The sequence below is a fragment of the Patagioenas fasciata genome, chromosome 12, assembly GCF_037038585.1.
Source record: "Patagioenas fasciata isolate bPatFas1 chromosome 12, bPatFas1.hap1, whole genome shotgun sequence".
NCBI classification, from domain to species: domain Eukaryota; kingdom Metazoa; phylum Chordata; class Aves; order Columbiformes; family Columbidae; genus Patagioenas; species Patagioenas fasciata.
Window position 1 is genome coordinate 20,785,303 of NC_092531.1, and position 21,818 is coordinate 20,807,120.

The window sequence follows — 21,818 nt, forward strand, 5'->3', positions numbered from 1 at the left end:
CTTGACTAGAGATATTTAGATGGATGTTAGTTACGCTGTGCAGATGGCAAAGCACCCATCCTCATCTCAGACACCCAATTACTTTTACACATTTAATATCTTCATAATGTTGATGCTACTCTACTTTTCCTCAGGAAAACAGTTGCCTCCCCCATCCCTCTTTTCTCCTCCTTTTTCGTGTGGTCGCATGTGATATCTCAAGCTGCAGTGAGTTTAAAGTTTCCTCTCCTTTGCACACAATCATTTCTACAAAGTGTTAGGACTCTAAGTTTGTAAATATCACACAAAAAACCCAAACAAACAAATAAAAAACCTCCACATTACTAAGGCTGCACAGCAAAGCATTTAGAAATGAGGGAAACAAGAGCTGGAAGTGGTAGAACCAGAACTGGAGAAAGAGAAGGGATCTCTCACCAAAACCACTGAAATGCCTCTCCTGGGAAGGTTTGGGGTGGATTGTGTTTGTGCCTTCATCACACAGTTCCTATGTGACATCCAGCAAGTCACTCAGCATCTGCAGGTTGCAGCCGTTGTCACAAATTGTCAGTTGATCCAATATTATCTGGGATATCCCCTCTCAGGTGGCAACAGGGCCAGCTCTGTGCAAGTGCTGTGTCTGTACTGCAGCAGTGGGGGTCCATGTGGATCTGGTACCTGCTGTCCGTGGGGCTGGAAAAGCAAGTCGGTAACTCCATCCTCCACCTAAGTGGATCCTTGTAGCTCTGTTTCTCTGCTTATCCATCTGCCCTCTGCAAAATGGGGATGACACAACCCTAGCACCTCGCTGGGAGGCTGAGAACAAGTATACTCACATCTAGGGAGCTCTCAGACACAGGAGCGATCATCACGATGAAGAAGTCCAAAGAGAAATGAAAAATATGTGTTCAGAGGACATGTCCTGAATACCAGCCCCTCCAGCATTTCTAGTACTTGACTTTGTAACCTCAACACTCTTCACTGAATATAGTTTTTGTGCATTTCTTGGGACGTTTTTAGAAGCAAGCTGAATAAAACAGGAAGCTTGTCCATACCATCACATCAAAGCTCAGTGTGTTTGCGGGGCTGCAACCTTTAGATCTGCTGAAAATCTCAGTCCATTTAACCAAGTGAGTAAGAGAGCCACTTTCTTTGGCCTTGGGAGGGGGTTCCTGAGAGCAGAGGCAGACTCTGGGCTGTGGACTCAGCTGTCCTGACCAGCGTATCCTGCTCCTGCCCAGGGAGGCAGCTCTCAGCCTCTGTCGGGACCGTGAGATCTTCAGAAAATGCAGTCAAATCTTAATGTAATATGTAAAGCCATTTTCTTTTCTTTACCTTCTATTTTTTTCTCCTAAGACTTATAATGTGGCCCAAATTAGAGGAATTTTTTCCCTACCTCCCCCTCCCTGAGCTGGCAAGAAGCCAGATTTCAAGGCCCTGTTCCAAAGCTGGATCTGTATGATCTTGCAGGATGAAAGGCACTCTGGAGATGTAAGCTCATAGTAGCAATTAACAGAAACAAGTTCAGATGCTGTTTCTGCCTACATGCAAATGAAAATCAGTAGAGACTTGAGAGACAGGATCACATAAGGGATGGCTGACACTGACAGGCAGGTACCAGCCATATAATCAGGCAATTAATCGTATGAGTAACTGTGCTACCTCATCTTCAACCAGTCTCAGAGGTGAAAGGTACAATCTTGCAGTTCACAGCCAGAGCATAAAGGGACAAACGAGCTTAAAAAAGGCTTGAACTGCCAATGATTAGAACAACTCTCAAGTAACTGGATGCCTCCAACATCCTGGAGAGGAACCTTTTTCCCTGTAGAGCATTCATTCAAATGTACATCTTCTTCCAAGGAGTTAGGAGGCATCAATTAACTTCCAGGGATTAGCCTGTGTGTGTCTGCCAAGCGGTGCCACTCGAGAGCAGAGCACGTTCCTGTGCTGAGTGGTCTCCTCTGCCCAGAGCCACACCAGTGGGGCACAGCTCACGTGAGGACCCTCACAAGGATGCAAACAGCACAGCACAAGTCAAGCTGAACTGGTGTTTGCTCAAAATCACCAAAAACAGGAGCAATCTGTGGCTAAGAAAGAGGAGCTGAATGGAGCCAAGCTGTGTTGTTCTGCCCATCTTGCAGCAAATTGATCCTAGCAAATTGGTTTGTCGTGCTTAGCTTTTAAGTGCTCACTTTTGCCGAGGCCTTTTTTTTTTTTGTCCCTTTTCAGCTTCTGCATGTTGCACAAAGAGGTAAAATCCAGAAAGAGAAGGGCCCTGGTCCCTCGTGGAGGGAAGGTGGACACCACACTGCAGCTGCGTGGGAGCTTCCAGCTTTCTGACCAGTTTCTCCTCCCCATCTGTCTCCTGGCTGCATCGGCAGGAAGAGAAACTTTGGCATGGGTGAGAATAGACGACCTTGAAGCAAAACACTGAAACTTTGTGTGACTAAGTGGATTTACCACAATCTCCGGTATCAGATAAATGTCTGTCCCTGGCCCCCAGCCCTCCCCTGCTTCCCTTTCCCACGCAGGCTCATCCAGCCCCTGCCCTAATCTCTGCCATTCGCCCTTGGGATTTACCTTCACTGCCACCAGCATTTTGTCGTTGGTGGGGCTGAGGTTGTAACACTCGGCCAAGAACACCTTCCCAAAGGCACCTTCTCCCAGCTCCCTCTTCAAAACGATGTCTCTCCTCTTAATATGCTGGACATCTGTTGGAGGGAAGGGAGGGAGAGGGTTGAGGGAAGAATGAATCAGGGTTAATTCAGGGAATGGAAAACAACTAATCCAATTTTCTAGCAAGCTGCAAAGGATCTGAAATTGCTTTGCAAAAGTATCTACAGAGATCTTTTTACCCACCCACGGAACGTAGCCATCTCTGGGATGGAGCTAGTCTCACACAAAACATCTGCGAGGAAAGCACTTGGAAGTTTAGCACAGTTTTCACTACAAGCTCATAGCAAGATTGTCCTCAGGGAGAGGAACCTTTGGGGTAAAATCTGCTACAAAGTCCTGAATCTCTTTGGAATGTTCCTGGAAATAATTCATCCCCTGTGAGGCGTAGCAAAGGTCACATACTTCCAGTGACAGGCCAGGTGAGATTAGAAGGTCCTGTTGAGTTTTGCAGTTCAGTCAGGATCAGATTAAACCCAAGCTGGAGCAGATTTTTGAGGCTGAGCCTGGACAAGGCAAAGTGTACCTAAGGGGAAGGGGACCACTGACCCCCATGCACCTCAGGGTGGCAGCAGGAGCTGGGTGGAAGTGCGAAGTGCTGCCCTACGGCAAGACTCTGACCCTGCAGCCATCTCCTGTGTGACAGTTCCCTCAGAAACAAGGTCATCCCAGGATAAAGTCACTGGCGCAACAGACAAACTCAGCCCATTAGTTTCAATGATCCTTTCCACTGACATTTAGAATGGTGCGGACTGACAGAGAATAGCAACCGAGGTTTCAGGTAGAATCAAAAGAGCAATAGCTATTAATTTAACAAAGGTACAGAGGACTATGAAGATGGGTCTGCTCAGCTAACAGGGCCGTTCATAATGGCTAGATCTGCTGAGGGACTAAGGCATCTAGAAGGGCAGGTAAGTGACTGGTGGGATCTCCACAACTGCTGGGTCATGATTAAATGTCACTCGTTGCTAGAAGAGCTTGGGGGTCTCCACGCTGTCTTTTGAGGATGACACTAGGACAACAACTACTTTCTGCCAAAACCTTTCTGGCATCACAGTGCTCATACAGCTCCTCTGGCAATACAAAGAGGAGCATTGTCTGGAGGTACAGAACCCAGAACTTCATCTCCCTAAACTGCCATTCACTAGAGCTTACTGCCTCCCTTGAGAACTGCGGTAGTGCAGACCACCTCAAGCTTCAACCTGATGGTCATGGCAGGGCTGTGACAGCCACACAGCCTTCTCCAGTGCTTGGTGAGCAAAAGCTGGTGCATTAGAGGTCTCCTCAAGCAGAGGCATTAAATGGAACAGTGCTCTCTTTCCACTCCTACCCTGGGGTGTTCATAACTTGGCCCTGCACCTGTTTGCTCACAGACTCAACTGCTTTTGAGTCTTTTCCATCTCTTCCATGTTCCATGGGAGCTGTACAGGCATGTGCCCCTCAGCTCAGGTTTTCTGCAGGGCACTGCAGATGTAGAAGGTGGAGGTGATCAACACCGGGTTTCAAACTAGCTGCAGGGAAGCATCACAATCTGCCACCAGCTCCTACCACCCAGGTGCCTGAGTAGGCACCTCATTCAACCCAAGGTAGCATATGCCCCACAGCAACGTAGGTACCGTTTAATGCATCAAAAAGGCAATGGATTGGACGACTAACATCCAAAAGGCTTTCATACAATTAAACTTTTTAATTAGGAGCTCACAAGCAGATTTAAGGAGCTGCCATCTCCGGCTCTTCTCCTTGTTTGGGAAAATGGATGCTGCAAGATTGCATAAGCAATGGGCCTTGTAATGAATGATGCCTCTATAGAGAATTCCCATTGACCTTTCCATTAATTGTTCAATAGACTGAAAACTGTTAGTTACCAATATTAATAATATTAGTAACATTAAGGTGCAGGATGGTAGGCACATCCAAAATGACTTTGGTTTTAAATCTGCAGTGACAGTCAGGGAGAACAAATCACGTGTGGACTTTGCCTTCTCCACCTGGTTTAGTTGAGTGCTTAAGGAGTACCTTGAGAAATTTGAAATACTATGTGTTGAAATGTTAAGTGATACACTTGGGTGAGGAAAGTCCTAATCTAAGAAAAGCTCAAATGGCAACAATTTACTTAGTAGAGTAGAGGAAAAGGGGTATTTAGTTCTTTCTCTTGGCAAGCTTTTCTGCAGCACTCATCACTACCGTACCTAGGATTTGCTGTATTGACAAACTGTGTATTTGCATTCTTGGTCTCCTGAATAGCAGCAAAGAAAGCTGCAGGGAAATGATCTTGTATTAAGAAGAGCCCAAGGACACTTTAAAAAACTCAGAATCCCAACAGAAATGAAGCAATTGCAATACAATTGCCCCATTTCATGTGAGTTAAAAAGGAAACAGTCTCAGAATAACTAATGATGCTATTTGGCATTATTTACACTTCTGATGAGTAAGCGGTAGCATCATGAGAACCGAAGCAGACCTCTCTTTCTGAACTCCCCAGGGTCTTGTCCAAAATTTCCAGCTCCCAATTTTTCCTCCCAACAACATCTTAATAAATGATCAGCCGTTTCTGAGAGCCGACATCCAGACTGTGTAATTACATCTACATTATCAAAATAATATCCCATCTGTCTTCAAGACCAGATTTCACAGAAAGTTGTTTGGGTCACCTGAGAAGCTTCAGAGAAAATTTATATGAAGAATTTAAGGACATATTGTAGCAGATGGAGTTGAATTGAGAGAGGAGCAGTCCTTTAGAGGTAGCGAACTCAAGTATCACTGATGGATTGAAAGTAAACTTGGACGGTTATAAAGAAAGAAAAGCTCGTGAATTTAAGCAGTTTGACAGCAACTGGACAATCTTAATGAAAAGTCAGAAAAGCACTTGTACTTTTGCTGATCACAATTTTTTCTCAACCTCGAGTGGCCATAAATTTTGCTTCATGTTTCAGGCACAAATGGAATAATAAGCGAGTTATAATAAATTGCTTTTTCACATGCTATAGGCTTAAAATACTGTAAGTTTACAGCAAATTCTTCCATTCACAGTGAGATCAGCACCATGATTAATTCTACATTATTATTAAATATGGGCTTTAAACATAAAGCAATGACAAACAGCCCTGGCACTGTGTGGATGCTGTGTTATTGTACTAACCTTGCATCGCTCTGCTCGTCTGTCGTGGCTGTAACTCAAAAGCAAGGCCGAGTGGCCACGAAAGATGCTGCACTGCAAGGGCACCTGGGATGTTCATCTGCATAAATCTGCTTACCTCCTCCTGGAGAAAGCTGAGCCCTGCCTGATAAACAGCTGGTGTTTATTTGTTTTAGGCAGGCGGTCGTGTGCTAATCTGTCTCGGCTGTGTTGCCGACAAGGTGTGCACAAACAGTCTTCCCGTAAGTACCACTTCTTTTTTTTTCTCTCTCCCCTGTACCATTAACTTATAAAAACAAGCCAACAAGACAATTCAAAAGAAGAATCTTTGCAGGAGCCACAGCAAGACCCAACAGGAAAATAACCAGACTTGACAGCATGACAGGAACTCATTCAAGGCTGTGCTGTATCTGCAGGAAGGATGTGAGTGCACAACACTGAAGTAATTCCAGTTTTAAATGAAACATCTTGCTGTCCTTGTTTGGGGATTTCTATGTTGCTGCATGACACAGAAGGAGAGTCAGGTGTATCCCCCACCTTCCTTCTTGTCCATCAAGTTTTAACACATGGAGAATGTGTTTCAAGGTTTTGCCTTAATTGTTTTTCTGAATAGCACATGAACCAAATCAGAAAACACTTCACCTGCAGCTGCTTGGAGTTGCCCCAAGACTTCAGTTCAATGATGGTAGCATGCGGGTGAGCAAGAGCATTACCAAGAGGGTAAGTCTGGGACACTGCACTCACCTTTACAAATTGCCTCCAGAACAGAAACCTTTCCTTTTCTCTGGAAGAACCAAAGCAGAAGGGTTGTGGCTTTGGATCTGTGATGGAATCTTACCTAACCTCCTCTGAACCTTCTGCAGGAAGGCTGACTTGATCTGTGCTTAAAGTGCACTCAGTTAGAAAAGTGGCTGTCTAAAACCAGCAACTTCTTCCTCCTCATATTTGCTCCCATGTGTCCCTTAGTCATGTCTGCTGCTCTTCTCGACACAAACATACTCTAGTTTGCTAACCCTGCGAACCCAGCACAGCCATGGGAAATAGGGGAAGAAGAAGAGGGAACAAGATTAATTCTGCTTTTCTCATATATCAATATACCACGTCCTGATGGGTCACTTTTGCACTGGCCCCTGGGATAAAGCCTGGAAAAGACATAGCTTTTTCACGTAAATCACTGATTCAATGACTCTTCACCCATTTTTTATGCTCATATTGCAGAATCTCTCTTGCTTGTGACAAGGTCAAAGCAAAAAGACCCTGACAACCTCCAAATCCTGGGTAGAGCACATAGAACTAGTAAAAGACTGTGTGTGATGAGAACACCCTTTTTCTAATAACCACCACATTTCAATCACATGAGTAGAAATTGCGAAGTTGCATGGGTACATTTCATGAATCTAATTTTCCAGTTATTGTCTCATTCCCAAATCAGTCCTGGGGGTCTGATGAGGAAGAGATGGGTTCAATGCCACTGCAAATTCTGCATTTCACATTCCCATCACAGGCAGCATCCTTAAAACCACGGTTTGATAATACTCTTGAAACCTGGATGCACATGATAGTGTTTGGACACAGACGACTACAGCGGGAGGTAAATGGATAAATCAAACTCCAAACAGAGTAAACCACAAGCAGTGCCAGTACTGTAGTTACAGCAAAATGCAAAACTACTTATTAAGCTGGATCATTTACGCCAGGTCTGAAATTAAGTCCTTACATCTCCTTCTTTCAAAGTCCTGAACAGCAGTCTGTCTGGTTGCTGTATTTCTAGTGAGTTTCCTGTCCTTGGACTCTTACTTCATGAACAATATGTATGTAGCTCAATGAAGAAACAGAGCAAATCTATGGAAATTTCTCCTTTTATTTTTGCTACACTCTTAATCAGCAGCTTTCCTCTCTAGCCAATATTCATTTTCCATCATTTTCTTCTTCTTCTTCTCCACACATGTGGCCCTCTTTTCACTAGAGGTAGGTCCTTCTCCGCACCTCTCCATCACCAGCTCTTCCTTCCCTTACCTTTGACACTTTGTGGCATTTCTTCTCTCTTCTTCTCTATTTATTGCCCCTCTTGCTTCTCAATCCCTATTTTAAAACTGACTTCTTTTAGATTTGAGTCTGAACCTGGCTTCTTTGTGGTAATGGCCTTGATTTTTTATAAGCTTCTATAGCCTCATTTGCCTCAACAGCACTTTATAAGTGATAACAACAATGACACTTTTCAGTAGCAGCTGAGTCATTTGCTGCAACTAATTTACGCCAAAGAATTGTTTCTTTTTTCTTTATGCATATGTTGTCCACAAAAAGGTAGCAAAGTTCTCAGTCAACACGATTCATTCACTTCTTTCTTGACTCTGCAAAAATAATTCTTATGAATAAACCGTGCATAGCTTCGCTGCTCTATTACAATTAAAATAAAATATACAAAGCTTACAGTTCACACTGGAAATCTTGTCATTAAGACATGTAACTACCAAACTGAGTGCCTTTCATGTCAGGTAGTCAATAGCAACTTGGACGTCAACCAAACGTGTAGATGAGTTACCCAATGTACCTGATCAGAGCAAAGTGTGCAGATCGGGTAGGATCAGATCAAAAAGCCTGGCCACTGGAGGGCTGATGAGCCATGCTCTCACAGATTTGTCTCATAGTGAGAGAAGATAAGGCATAGGCTAGCTGCAGAGTCTTAGTCTCCCTCCTGACCTGGTGCAAATCCATCAAAGTCAATGAAGGATATTGATTTCAATGGCAGTCTGCTGTGAAGCACATGTAAACAAAGGGAGAATCAGTCCCACATCATTTAAAAAAATGAAGACAATACCAGACAGTTTCTTATCTCCATATGGACTCCGAGTAGGTACCCTCCACTTCTGGTGGCTTCTCTCCCGGCTCTGACATGAGCCACCTCTGGAAAAAGGCCTCGATACATGCTTCGGCAGCTCGGCGCCGTGCCCAGACGCTGGTTCTTTGCCAAGTTCCTTCATCAAGGCACCCTTCAAGGACTCAGCTTCAAAAGATTCATGATTATAAGCACCAAGCAGTTCTGACAGTCCTTTCAAAAAGCCCCCGAATCATGGTGGTTTATGTAAAGTATATGTGAATCTCTGGGAACTTGGTAGAGGCAGCACAGTCCTTGGCTGAGCCACCTGGGCTCCAATACATGGGTGCACCAAGGTCCTTTCCACCCCCTTCTTATGGCAGGCCCTGTGGACAAGACCACGTCACTCAGACATTTTTCTTCATTTTTGGGGGCAGTACTTCAATCTTACTAATTCTGCATGACATCTCTAATAGCCATTTGTGTTTGTCCACATGGCAAAAATAGAGAGAGACTTTCACATCTTCCATCCATCTCTCTTTTGGTCTTGACGGAAACAACCAGAAATGCAAAGGATGCTCTCCCTTTTACTGTGTTACCCCTCTTTACACCCCTTCTCAGGCTTTTTGATCTTCAGCAAACCAATATAAGTTATTTAATTTCACAGCCTCTCTTCAGACTGTTTTTCATCTCTTGTACCTTACCAAGATGCTGGCAACTTGCTCCCAGGCAACCCCTGCTGCCTAACTATGTATTACGTTATCAAACAGTTGTGATCATACTCCTTCATAAAGACCTTAAAAGAAAACTACTTTATGTTTCTGCAGTTCTTCGCATTTTCTTACCATTCCCTTCATTCCTTGGAAGCAGCCACAAGACACGAGTGCAGGTCCTGAATGAGAAGGAGGCGTTACTGCCCAGCTGACCCAGCAGATCTGGGGCTAATGTACTACATGCTGCTAAATGGTCCTTACTAACAAACAGTGAGCCTCGATGCATTTACCTGGACCATCTGGGCTAGAAAAAATTATCCAGGAATATCAATCTGCACTGGTAACTGGAATTCAGTGTAATCAAGCTCATGAAAACAGGAGAACAGGAGAGCAAACTCTACAAGTCAGATCTCTGATGCTTTGAAACTATCTTACATCCAGCATTTCCAAGCAAACCTCCAGCAATTAGGACATCATCAGTTGCGATAGCAAGTAGAGAGGAAGCTCAGACCCAAAGGGCTGCCTTTCACTCACAAGCTAACGCCAGCCAGCCATGATTCAAGGGAGAGCCACACTTCTGCAACACAGCCCTCAAGCTCCACAGAGTGATTTGATTAGCGGCGCGGAGCGGCTGGATTAGCACCTGCTGAGCTGCCGTAACTGGAGCTGCTGCATCTCCACTGCAGCACCAGCTCCGGTGTCAGCCACACAGCGATAGCATTGCACGTGTACAACACACTTGGAGCTAAAGGTGAGTGTAAAGTGAGTGTATGTGTGTGTGTGTAAAGGAGCTGACAGAAAGGCAAAGCGCAATCGTCCCTTAAACCAACAACTCAGCAGATGCAAGCCCAGAACCTGCCAGACTCCCTCACCACGTCATGCTGAAAACCATTTGGAAGCAGATGACATCACCTGGTGTGACATACTTGCAAAGTTTAAGCCCAAACCAAAGCAAATGCTCATTTTCTTCATGAAAAAAAATCTGAAAAATAATAGTGTTAGAACGTGCTTGGCATCACCCCATAAACACTTTTTAAGCATAAACTTCCATCACAGCTTAAACCTTCTATAAAAGCATCGTTTCAATCTTTCCTCATCCATCTCAGTCCCATAAATCTGAGTACAAACCACTTAGTAATTATTTCATAAAGAGAGCAATACAAAGAGAAATAGATGTCTACTGGGTGCTGAGCAGTCTCAGCTGGGATGCACAACACTGCAGAGTCCTGTGGAAGCACAGCTATCCTGGGGAGATCCCAAAGCAGAAGAGCTACAGCAAGAGCATCACCCCAGCAAATGTTTGCCAGTGACCAGAGCAACAAGGAAACAAAGCCTCCAGCATTTCTGGGCCTTGCACAGCAGCAGGCTCTTGCATTTAAGACAGCATCCTTTTTCTGCAGGTTTATGACTTAATGAAATTACTCAAGCGAGAGCTCATTGTACCAACAGGACCTTTCCTTGAACCAAAAAGGTAAATCCCTTCACCTATGCTGTTGTCAATGGTTAAAATGTCCTTTAGTATGGAGACCTGGAAGACTTCCCAAATGTCCCCCTCACTGCTATCACCCTTACAAAGCGCGGGTGCAAGTTCACCCTGTGCCCACCTATTCCTCTATACACACCAACTCCTCCTTAGCTGGCTCCCAGGGGAAGAGAAAACACTGCTGATGGAACCAAAACCTTATAAATGCTCCAGACAAAAGACTTAAATACGGAGCAATGATTCCCATCATCTCTCGCACCCTCTCAAATAATTTCTGTCTGACACAAGGCTGCAGAGCCAAACTGCCTCTCCAGCTTCAGCAGTCTGTCTCCTTAGGCATCCAGCAACAACTTCACACCCCAAGAGAACGCTTGGGCTCTGCCTTTCATATATGAAGGCTAACTACACAGCTGGGCTGTTCTGAGGAGGAGGACTAAGCCCAGCAGGAGACAGAGAAAGGAGGGACCGGAGTGGGCTGTAGACATCTTTGCATTGGGTGAAATGCCCAAGAGCCCCATGGCAACGTATCATAAAACCAACCTTACACAAAGCATCCTCCTCACCGACACACTGGTACACTTCAGCAGTTCTCAAAAACAGGGACTGGGATTCTTGGCAAGGTGGAAGGAAAAGGGAAAGAGAGGGAAAGGGAGTCTTTCTGGTGAACGTGTTTTCTTTCCACCAGCCAGGCCCCTGCAGGTCCCCTGCTGCCAAAGCACTCGGAATAAAACATTAATTCAATACCACACATTTAATTACACATTATTTGAAAGTGAATTTATTTAACGGAGGAAAATAGTCTTCAGAGAGCATCTGCCTCCCTCAGACTCGTGTGTCTGCAGGGAGGGGGCTTGGAGAGGAGACAGAAGGAATAATGGTTTGTTTTACATCAGCAGCTATTGCTGTTCAGTTCATCCCTTCGAAAGGGGAGATTTTAAAGAGATAGAGTTGTGTTTTGCAGGAACTTACCGGCTGATTTGATTTTCCAGCTAGTTTTCACTTGATTGGAAAGCACTGCTGCAGACAGATATCACTTGTCTTTCTTTTTTATTATTTTTCCGAGGGAAGGGAAGGATTACTGTTGGAGGGACGGACGATTGGCTGCCCCTTGAGGGACCACGCAGTAGTCAGATTCCAGGCTTAAGCCTTTAACAATGCAGTAATCAGACACTTAACAGCATCTTATTGCCGAGATGGATAATCACAAGAAAGCTGGAAGCGACCAGGGTCTCAGCAGCAGCCTTGCAGCTTTGAGACTGTCTCCCAGCAGGAACACAGAGGCTTACCTGCTGCTCCTGAGGGCTTGGAGGCTCTTTGCTATCGGCTCCCCAAGTCTGCAAGTTAATTTTGCCTCCTTCAGTGGGGCCAGAAGCCCAGTGGCGTCTGCTTTTCAGGCTTTGAGCCTCACATTTCCCTAGTCAAAGCTCCACTGCAGAGAAATGGGAACTGACTCCAGTACCTGGCACAGGCAGCCCCTCCTTGGCTGCGTGTGAATCATGCTGAGCTGCTGCAAGGCCAGGAAAGAGCTGCCAGGTCCTTTGTAGAAAGGAGTTTGCTCTCTGTAAACTCAGCCTGAGCTTTCGCCTTTGCTGTCCTCTGGGTTTTGGCACCCTTGAGATGTCCCAGCAGGAGGGTGTCACTCAGGGCTGGGTTAATTGGCTCATGCCACAACTTGAGCCTTTCTCCCAACCCTCATCCCTGAGCTAGGTCTTCCTCTCACTCCTTAATTTGGGACCAGCACCAAAAAAAATCCCTCATCTCTGCAACAGCCTTGATTAAACTGCAATCCCCACCCAGAGTGACAGGCAGACACAGAAGTGTCACGCATCACTGCTGTTAGCACCTAGTCTAACCTCCAGCAGGTAAGAGGAGAGCTCAGCCCTGCTAGTACTTACCCCCACAGTGGGGTATGTCTCTGACCGACAGACATCCCATGGTCAATCTATTGCCCTTTTTGGTCTCAGCAGCCAGGTCCTGTTGGTCCCGTCCCAGTCCCAGCAGGCAATCTCAGAGCCATGCTGCGGTTTGCATAACCAGGTATATACCACAGCACTGTGTTCAAGTCACAGGGTTAAGTTTTTCCTTGCACTTTTGAGGATTTAGGGGGTTTTGATGGGACTGTTTCAATGTGGTTCAGTTTCTGTTTGAGGCATCCAGCCACAGGCGCCTGCTGTTTCTGCCTAGTGAGACTCTGCTGTCATGGCCTTCCTAACAGCTTCTGGTCTTAATGTGCTCCCACCATAAATACCAAAAAAAATACAGATATACTGAGTATCTTATGGGGACTATGTGGCTGTTAGAAGGGTGGCATTAAAGAAAGAGGTATGGCTTGAAAGTGGTTTGAGCACCGATCCACAGCTGTGGTCCCTGGTACAGAACCCGTTCTGAACAGAGTAAGAACTGGCCCCAAAATCAGGTGCAAAATGAACAAGTATTTTTAGAAGAAGCGCCATTCCCTCCAGATGTGGAAGTGTGAAAATACTTTCAGAAAAATCTGTTGTGACAGAATTTCTGGACTGACTCAAAGCAGGAAATTTGGTAAGATGGCCTGGTCTTCTGCATTTTCCAGTTAGAGCTCCAGGCAGGTTGGACATACTTCTGACTGCTGCCAGCCTCACCATCACCACAAAGGAAAAGAACCATTTTGGACAAAAGATGGCATCTTCTGCTTTTGTTTTTTTCTGGGATCTCTGGGTACCTATGTCTTTTCTCACCCCACGCACAGTCATTCTCCCACCAACAACTTCCTTTGTTGGTCATTAAATGAGTGTCTAATGCAGCTTAACTCATGGAACAAGAAAATTCCAGAAGCGAGGCCATATGGAGTGGAAACATGAGGTGTTGAAAGACAGATCTCAGGCTCAAGTTATGATTTCATTAGAAGGCTTCTCTCCAATTTGCCCAATTTCCATCTCTCCCCTTCCTTCCCGCCTCCTCTGAGTCCCTTTCTCACAGGACCAACACAGGAGGTGTGCTTACGTCTACAGCTTGATGAGGTGTTCCCTCAGACTCATGTTTTCCTAACACCCCAAAACGGACCTTGCTCCATCTTTCTTTCTCCTTGAGGTTTCTTTGGCTTTCTCCCTACCTCTTCTGTCTGCACAGCCCCATCCCTTTTTTCACCTTGCCAACTTCTCCTGTGGAAGGAAACCCCTGAAGGAGAAGTAATGTGAGACAGCTCTGTCTGCTGAGCTCTAAAATTACTGTGGTTTGGGTGATTTCGGCAATTGTTATGAGGCAATAAACTACGCAGAGGGGAATAAAGAAAAGGCTGGATTGTACAAAGGAATTAGCTAATCTGATGGGGATAGCAGCTGGTCCTTGTTTAGTTATCCAGATCTGTGTTTAGTTGGGGCTTCCTGTACTCCTTTGGTCTACATCGGAGTCAGTCATGGGTCGGATGCAATGAATGTTGAACTAGTGCTCCTGTGATGCTTCACACAAAGACAAATCCACCTTTCCTCTCGGGTCCTCACCACTGCTGACGAACGAGCAGGGTAATGGCAGAGCGGCTCTAGCCAAGAGACAGGAGCCCTGGGCCCATCCTGCAGAAGAGGACATCTGAAAGGCAGCAGCTCAGCCATGCACTGACTCCGGAGCTGCTGCTTGGTGGTATCTGAGTCGTTCCACAGACACTGGCTGAGTGGAGGCTCCATCGTGCCAACACCACTTTCCTCTCCTTAGCAGAAACAGAGCACTTTGAGGAGCGAGAAGTGAACCAGGAAAAGTTCTCCTTGGACAAGGCTTTGGAAATGTCTCATCATCAGGATTTCAGGACTGTTTACAGAACCACATGTTCTTGTTAGGAAGCTGCCCTTCTCTCCCTGATGGTACTGCTTTATCGTATCCCCTCTGTGTCCTGCCTTTTTTATGCTTATAAATGAGAATCCATCTTGGTTTATTGTCTCTGACACTCCCACTACAGGGAGAACACAAGGTGATAAAACACCACATATTTGTCCATTTGTCTGTCATCTCTCAGTGATGTCTCCTGCCATTATGAGCCAGTCGGTTGGGGTGAATTTTCACACAAAAACATCACAAACTTCAACCTCATGCAAGAAGGAAAAAAAATATCCTACGGTTTTCTCCTGTGGCAAAACATCAGTGTCTGCACCAGGGGAAAAATACCCAGTTAATTCTTCCTAAGGGCCCTGGTGAGACTTGAGAAAACATTCCGCAGTGCTGGTAGCCTCAGAAGACATGATTAATTGCAGATGGTGAAAAGGTGCATGTTCAGCTTTAACTGAACTATGTGTGAGGACTGGATGATTGCTAAGTTGGTATTCAAGACACACGGGGAAGGCAACCTGCTAGGATCTTCAGCTACAAAAACAAGATTTTATATATATATATCATATATGGCTTAACAGTTTAAATTTAAATGTGTATGCTGGAGTTTTACAGCAAGAACATACTGGTAATGGAAAAGACCAAAATGAGCAAGACTGCTGAGAAAGAAAAGAAAGGGAAATAATGTTTTGCAGTTAGCTGAGGATGCAGAGGCATAAAAAGGACCTCCCAAAGCTGATACCAGCAATTTGCAGATGAATGCATGTGGGTGATGCTGCAGAGCATGGAGTGGGGTACAATGGTGGAAAAGATGTCTGATACGCCATTAGCTTTTTCTCCTCACTAGCCCTGGATGGGTCTCATTTAATTGGAAAATGTCTTGGACAAGAGTATATATGTTGCTTCCTTAAACTGTCTTGACTGGGGGGCCAGTATCAGATATTTGGATGGTAACATGGAAAAATCAGATGTCAGTTTCCACTAATCCAATCCATAAGTCTGCCTGCAAATCCTGTTTTGTTATTGCAATCTGAGCTTGGAAAGTGACCCCAAATTCAGCTTGTATTATAAAGGTCACCTTGATGTCTTTTCTGTATCAATCAGAGTTTAAATCAAGTCCCTTAACCTTTTTGCAGGGCAGAGATTTTTCAAGCATGTAATGGGCAAACCTACCCAGATCAATATTTGAGTGCAGATGAGCACCCAAAGTTCAAAACTTCACTCAGACTTCTCGCATTTACAAAGCCAGGCTGAAATTCTCCTGCAAACAGAGCTCACATCAAGTCATCCAAGGTCTCCAGACTAGAAAGCGGAATTGTAGAGAAAGCAGACAAAATTTTAAAATAATGAAGGAAAGAATAATTACCGAGCTGTTCAAAATCACATCTTCATTTCTGGAAGGAGTTCTATGAAGGAAAAGATTCCTGTGCTGTCCAGCTTGCTTCATTTCTCCTTTCTTCATATGTGTTTCCATTGCATAAATTGCTGTCTCCCAATGCCAAGTCTCCTCCAGTGTGGGTATGTTCCCTGTGCTGCTCACAGTATCGCAGGACGTTGAAAGAGGTCCTTTCTGTCTCTGGTTCTTTTCTCTCACTTGGGATTCCTTTCAAACATCTCCCAAATCAGGAGAGGCATTGGGCACATTTAGGACTTGGGCCACAATCAGCGCTGGTGAAAAATCCTTCACCTCCGTGGTGTTACAGCAGGAACTCTGGCTCCTGCTGCCAGTGTTTGCTTGTGGATCATTAGCAGACATTGTGAAAAACACAGATTATTAGGACTGACTGAGAACACATCAGTTTCAACCTCTTTCCAATTGGAAACACTTTAGCAATAGCTCCTTTCTGTCTCACGTTGCTAGGGCAGATTTCCATGCAGGCTCTTATTTTAAATCCTACACCAGTGCTTCTACCCTCAGTCCTTAATCTCTGATGCTGGCCCTTGATGAAAATTTCAGTGCACCGTATCCACTGAATTTCCCTTATACATAGTGGCAGTCAGCTCCTCAGGGAACACCAGCAGATTAGTTGAGTGTGACCTCCCACTACTTCAAGTGACATAAGTTTGGCCTTCACAGAGCATTACTTTTCCAGGTGTTCTCCCACAACATCCCTTAAAGTGAGTTCCAAGAATTTCCCAGAGTAAATATTTAAACTTACTGGTCTGTCTCTTGACCTGTTATGTCCACCACCTTCTAACTCTCATCCATCTCCCCCATTTTAGACAGGCAATTTAAAATGCCAGAGAAGAGCTTGACAAATTGTGTGCATGCCCACAGGTGTGTATGTTATGGGATGTGCTCTCCATCCATAGAGGATGCTCACCTTGTCCTGTGCCCTTGAAGAGTTAGCCACTGATATGGGGAGATCTTCCTCTCTTCATCCTCTGTAAATTTGGCCACAATTTTGCAGATGAAAATCATTTAATAATCCTTCTCTCCTCTTATCACTGATCTAAGCAGACTTTCATTCTCTGTCACCAGTCTAAGTCCTGCATATATCACTCTCAAGATAAGCACTTTCTCCTCTGTATCCTCCCCACCAGCTCCTTGTTTTCAAAACCCCAAACCCCTCCATGTTATGAGGCCAGTTTCATTGTTTCTCAGAGATACTTATGCACAAAGAACTTTGCTGACACACTCAGCATCCCGTATGGCTGCTGCTTTCCATCCCTTTGCTTTCTCCTGCTTTCTTCTTCCTCCTCTCTGCTTTCACTGTGATACATCAGCAGTGTCCTATCATGGTCTCTATCTCTTGCTTCGCCAGCCTGGTATATGTTGGTCCCTTGATCAATTTTTTAATTGTCTTTATTTTCACTAGACTGTTTAGGACAGCCTTCCCAACTGTATCTTAAAGACCTGCACTGAAGCCCAGACAGCTTTCTTCGGCTCATTTTGCATTCTCCGTAAGCCTGTTCTCTAAGAGGCCAGTGGTTTTGTACGGCTGCCCTTTTTGCAGACCCTCCTCAGCACTTCAGCTCTGCAGGGAATATAATCATTGCATCCTAGATGATCTTCAGTTTCGAGTGTATTTATTGCAGCTGCTCAATTTCCTTTAATCTGCCATTTCTCCTTCTCCTCCCCCATGATTGCCTTCTTTTCACTGAACTCTCAGTGCACTGAAGGAGGATTTTACCTCTGACCCTTGCTGCTCGTTCCAGCCCCATCCCTGCACTGACTCACACTGGTGCCTTGTGCACTGATTATCGCTCGTTACCCGTGTGGTTTAACAAATGCACTGGGCCCTTTGCAAACAAGTGCAAATGTCGCAGACAGCACACTCCTCACTGTGACCCCTCAGGACTAACTGAGGGAGAGAAGACAACAATTTCATGCAAAAATTGCCCGTATCATCAGCACCGAGACGGACATAAAGACTGAGAAACTCTCCCAGACCTGCCTGAGAGAAGGAAACCTTGATGACAAAGATTACCCGTGTCTGTCAGAGACTTGTAAAACAATGTACTTCTCGGTGGCGCTGAGCTACGTTTTTATGTAGACGATGCATGTCCCTTCAGCAAGAAGGTTGAGTATAAAACCACAAACATCCCTTCAGAGCTGGAGCTGAAACAGCCAGAGCAGCCCCAGATGATTATGAAAGACATCAACATGCCTTCCTCTATGTTAAGCTGTGTGAGCACGCACATACCCTGAGGTTTAATTGGTGTATTAATGTATTAAAGCACTGACACAAACAAACAGGGACCGCTTTCATAAGCTACGAAATCCTTGAGTACATTGTAATTAGCTGGGCTTGTTAAACCACTTAATAAGCAACAGATAGCATGTGTCTGATGCCCCCGTGCCTTGGCTCAGTGGGAAAGACAGATAAGTGCTTAAATATGAAATGAGTTCAGTTCTAGGTGAACCCTTAAGAAATATCACTTCATTCCCTGTCATAGGGAGTTTCTGCACACGGTAGACACAGATGAGACTGGTGTCAGAGTCCCAGGTTTCTCTGGGACACCCATAGTGTCCCTGGGGTCCTGTTCTCTGTCTGGCCATTCACTCCCATGTGCTTCTGCAGGAACTGCATCAGCCTGGGGAAGGCAACACAGCAGCCTCAGTTTTCCTTCCTGAAAACTGCCTCCAAACTACACCCTTAGCAAGTCTTATTGACTATTGATTGCAAAAGTGTTCTAAAAACCTTCTAATAGGACAGATACAGAAAAAGGGAAGCAACACAGCAGGACAAAAAATCAAACACCATGTAGACAGCATTTCTCATCAGATCCCAAAGCTATAGATGAACTGTAGATTCATAGCGGGGGGGAACATTTCCCTGTGCTTATCCAGGCTCTTGAGGAACCTGTGGGACTTGAGGCAGTCTGAAGCTCGCTGAGGATATGTCTGAGCTGGTTAGAGAAGAAAGAAGAGCTGCTGTGTGCCCCTCTCAGCAATCAGGCAGCTCCCAAACTGTGTCTGGTGGGTTCCAAGGAAAGGTGGGAAGGGCAGGAGCATGGGAGAGAAAGGTCTGTCTCAGACACAACAGGAGTTTACAGTTTCAAATGCTGGGCATCATTCCTTGCAGTCTTATCTTTGGGGTATTGTGGGCAGGAAATACCTAAAAACTGTTTCTCCAGTATGTTGATTCGGATGGGGTATGGCGAGGGGAATATATTCACATACAACACAGTGGTGGTACCTCGATTTTCACCAGCTCACAAAGTGGACCAAAGTAGCGAAAGCCAGGAAATCATCCAAAACACAACCCAAAAGCTTCCTGTCCAGCGAGGCGTTACCACAACGCATGTTGTAATCACCCTTTGCTCACTTGCTGAGGGCTCCCAGGAAAGGGGACAACTCAGCATGAACGCATTTGGCACAAGCGAGACATCTCTAGGGTGGCTCAGCACCCCTGTGTGCAGAACAGGCAGGCAATTCCTTAATTTTATCCCAAATTCCAGCTTACACTAACAACGATATCACCAATCCACACGCCCCTGTGCAGCCCAGCTGGGTGTCCAGCACCCAGCAGCTCTCCCCCAGCACATCACTATGCATAACAGCAGCTTGGAGAGAATGAGCAGAGAAACTCCCTTAAACATCACCTCCACCTGAGTCCACCATGGGCACTTGCAGCTCTGCAGCTTCTCCTAGATCCTAACTGGATTCTTCTTTTCATCTTTATTCTGCCTCCTCTTCTAGCGCTGATCCCCAGGCTTGCTGCCTTGGAGCTTCCTCCAAATGCTGCATTCATCCATTTTTAAAGGTGACCTTCCAACTTTAAAAGAACCTTGCAAGCTTCATTGTTTTCATTTGCCCTCTCCTTCTTTTGAACCTGCTCTTCATTATTAATTAAAAAGAGGCATGAAAGATTTCTCTATTAAAAAAATAAAATCTTTAGAAAGAGCACATGTTCCCAAATAATTTCTCTCCCAGTTTTTGCAGCAGCCTTCTTGGGGTTCATGGCGCTTGTTTACTGCAAACTATTGGCTGCCAGCTCTGACGGTGAAACCCGCTTGGGTGTTTGGCCTCCTCCTGCCCCCACATATCCCCATCATCTCCACCCCACCACTTGCCTCTCCCTCCCTTGTGCTGTCTTTGCTGTTTGGCAAAGCAGTGCCCTGAAATGTTCTGGGTAAAAAATAACCTTCGAGGGAGCAGGGGTAGAAGTGGGGTTATTTTTAACTTGGATCATATTAGACACTCAGGTTAGACTGTGGCCTCATAAGCTCTTATGTTGGCACAAATGAAGAGTAACAAATAAATGAAGTTCTCTTTATCTCACCTGACTGCCAAAGCTGCGTCTCACAAGCCCTGGGGCCATACAGCAATGGAAAGGGAAGGTGCCTCCAGCCCTTAGCAATAATAATATTACTCTTGCCAATGAATTGGTCACAGTAATTAAAAAGGCAGTAACAAAGCAACATGATAGTTTCCTGCTGTTGTGTTAAAACATTTTGCCATTTAATCAGGACAAGCATAAACTGAATTTTTACTGCAATACAACTGAAATAACAAAGCAAACTATAATCTCATAAAAAAAAGCTCAGCTTCCAGCCCTTCTCTTAGATTACAGAATCAAACTGTAAAACCACAAAGAAAAAGCAAGCAAGCAACCAACCAGTCTCCCTTTCACCCTTTTCACTTTTTTGGCTATGATTTCCAGTGCTATTCAGACAGGTTGTGTTGACTACTTCTTCTTGCCAAGAGGTCAGGACACCACAAACCAGAATCATGCAACAACACTCTCAATTTAGTAACGTGCATTTGCCTCCATCCAAGAAGCCATAGACATTCTCTGTTCTATGGACATCTGGCTGCCAGGAACAAGGTTGACACACACATAAGTTTTTTATGCTGACCACCAAATGACCATGAATGAACAGGAGACCTTATTCACAGCTGGCTTGTGCCACACCGAGCCTGGAAGTGCCTGTCTCAGTCAGAAACGAGCCAGAAGCTCTTTCCAAACCATTCAATCCCATTTTCCCCAGCTGCTGTTTGCCAGATCAAGTGTTAACCTTTCAACCCTTCTTGACCTCAGAGCATACTTAAGACTCTTCATTCTCCATCCAACCCAATGTGTCCATGCTTGTTCCAGTAGCCCAACTCCCACTAAGATGTACCTTTTACTCCTTTAAAGACCAAACACCAAGCTGCACAACAAGGGAAGCGGCTGATTAGGTTCTTGCTACAATTATCCATTGAAAGTAAGAGAGTACTGCAGATTAATTTATTTTTAGGAGAAAGGAGGGCTTCCTGAAGCAAAGGCAAGATCAAGCGAAGGTGCTACCAGGTCAAGATTTAGTACAATAAATAATAGAATGCTCCTCGCCTCACACCCTCAGCCTTTCCTTAGCTCTGATGCTTGGTTGGTTTCATCTTTGTGATATGAATGATTCATGGAGCCTTAAAATATATATATAATCTATATCTCTTAGAACAAAGAGTCTTTATTCAGGGTGCTGTGAGGGAGCAGGGAGCAGCATGTGCGATGCCTGCGCTTGGGCTGGGATGTCCCTTGGGTAAGGACCCTTGTGGCTTCCCACTTTTGCAGACCCAGAAGCTGTTCTGAACTGGAAGCTGAGCTCTGCGGGAGACCCCAGCTCAGTCTGCAGCACAGGGACGTGCTTGCTGCTGACAGCCATAAGAATTGCTTTTTTGAATCACACCCAGGACCAGCTCAGAGCCAGGCTCTTCTCATCCATCCCTGGCAGCTGGAGTGTACAAATACCATCAGTGCACTGTGGGGGACTTAAATCATTTATGCAGAATTACAGATGGGG

At 45.2% G+C, this 21,818-nt stretch overlaps 1 protein-coding gene across 4 annotated transcripts in view; it reads right to left on the reverse strand.

Annotated features, from left to right (window-relative positions):
- Window positions 1–21,818, reverse strand: part of NTRK3 (neurotrophic receptor tyrosine kinase 3) — a 217,584-nt gene that overhangs the window by 47,111 nt on the left and 148,655 nt on the right. For all 4 annotated transcript variants that reach the window (XR_010652172.2, XM_071814027.1, XM_071814026.1 and 1 more), the window contains one exon: window positions 2,557–2,687. Coding sequence is in view for 3 of the 4 variants with exons in the window: in XM_071814027.1 (XP_071670128.1) it covers window positions 2,557–2,687 (131 nt within the window). In the remaining variant the exon portion in view is untranslated. The remainder of the gene's footprint in view (window positions 1–2,556; window positions 2,688–21,818) is intronic.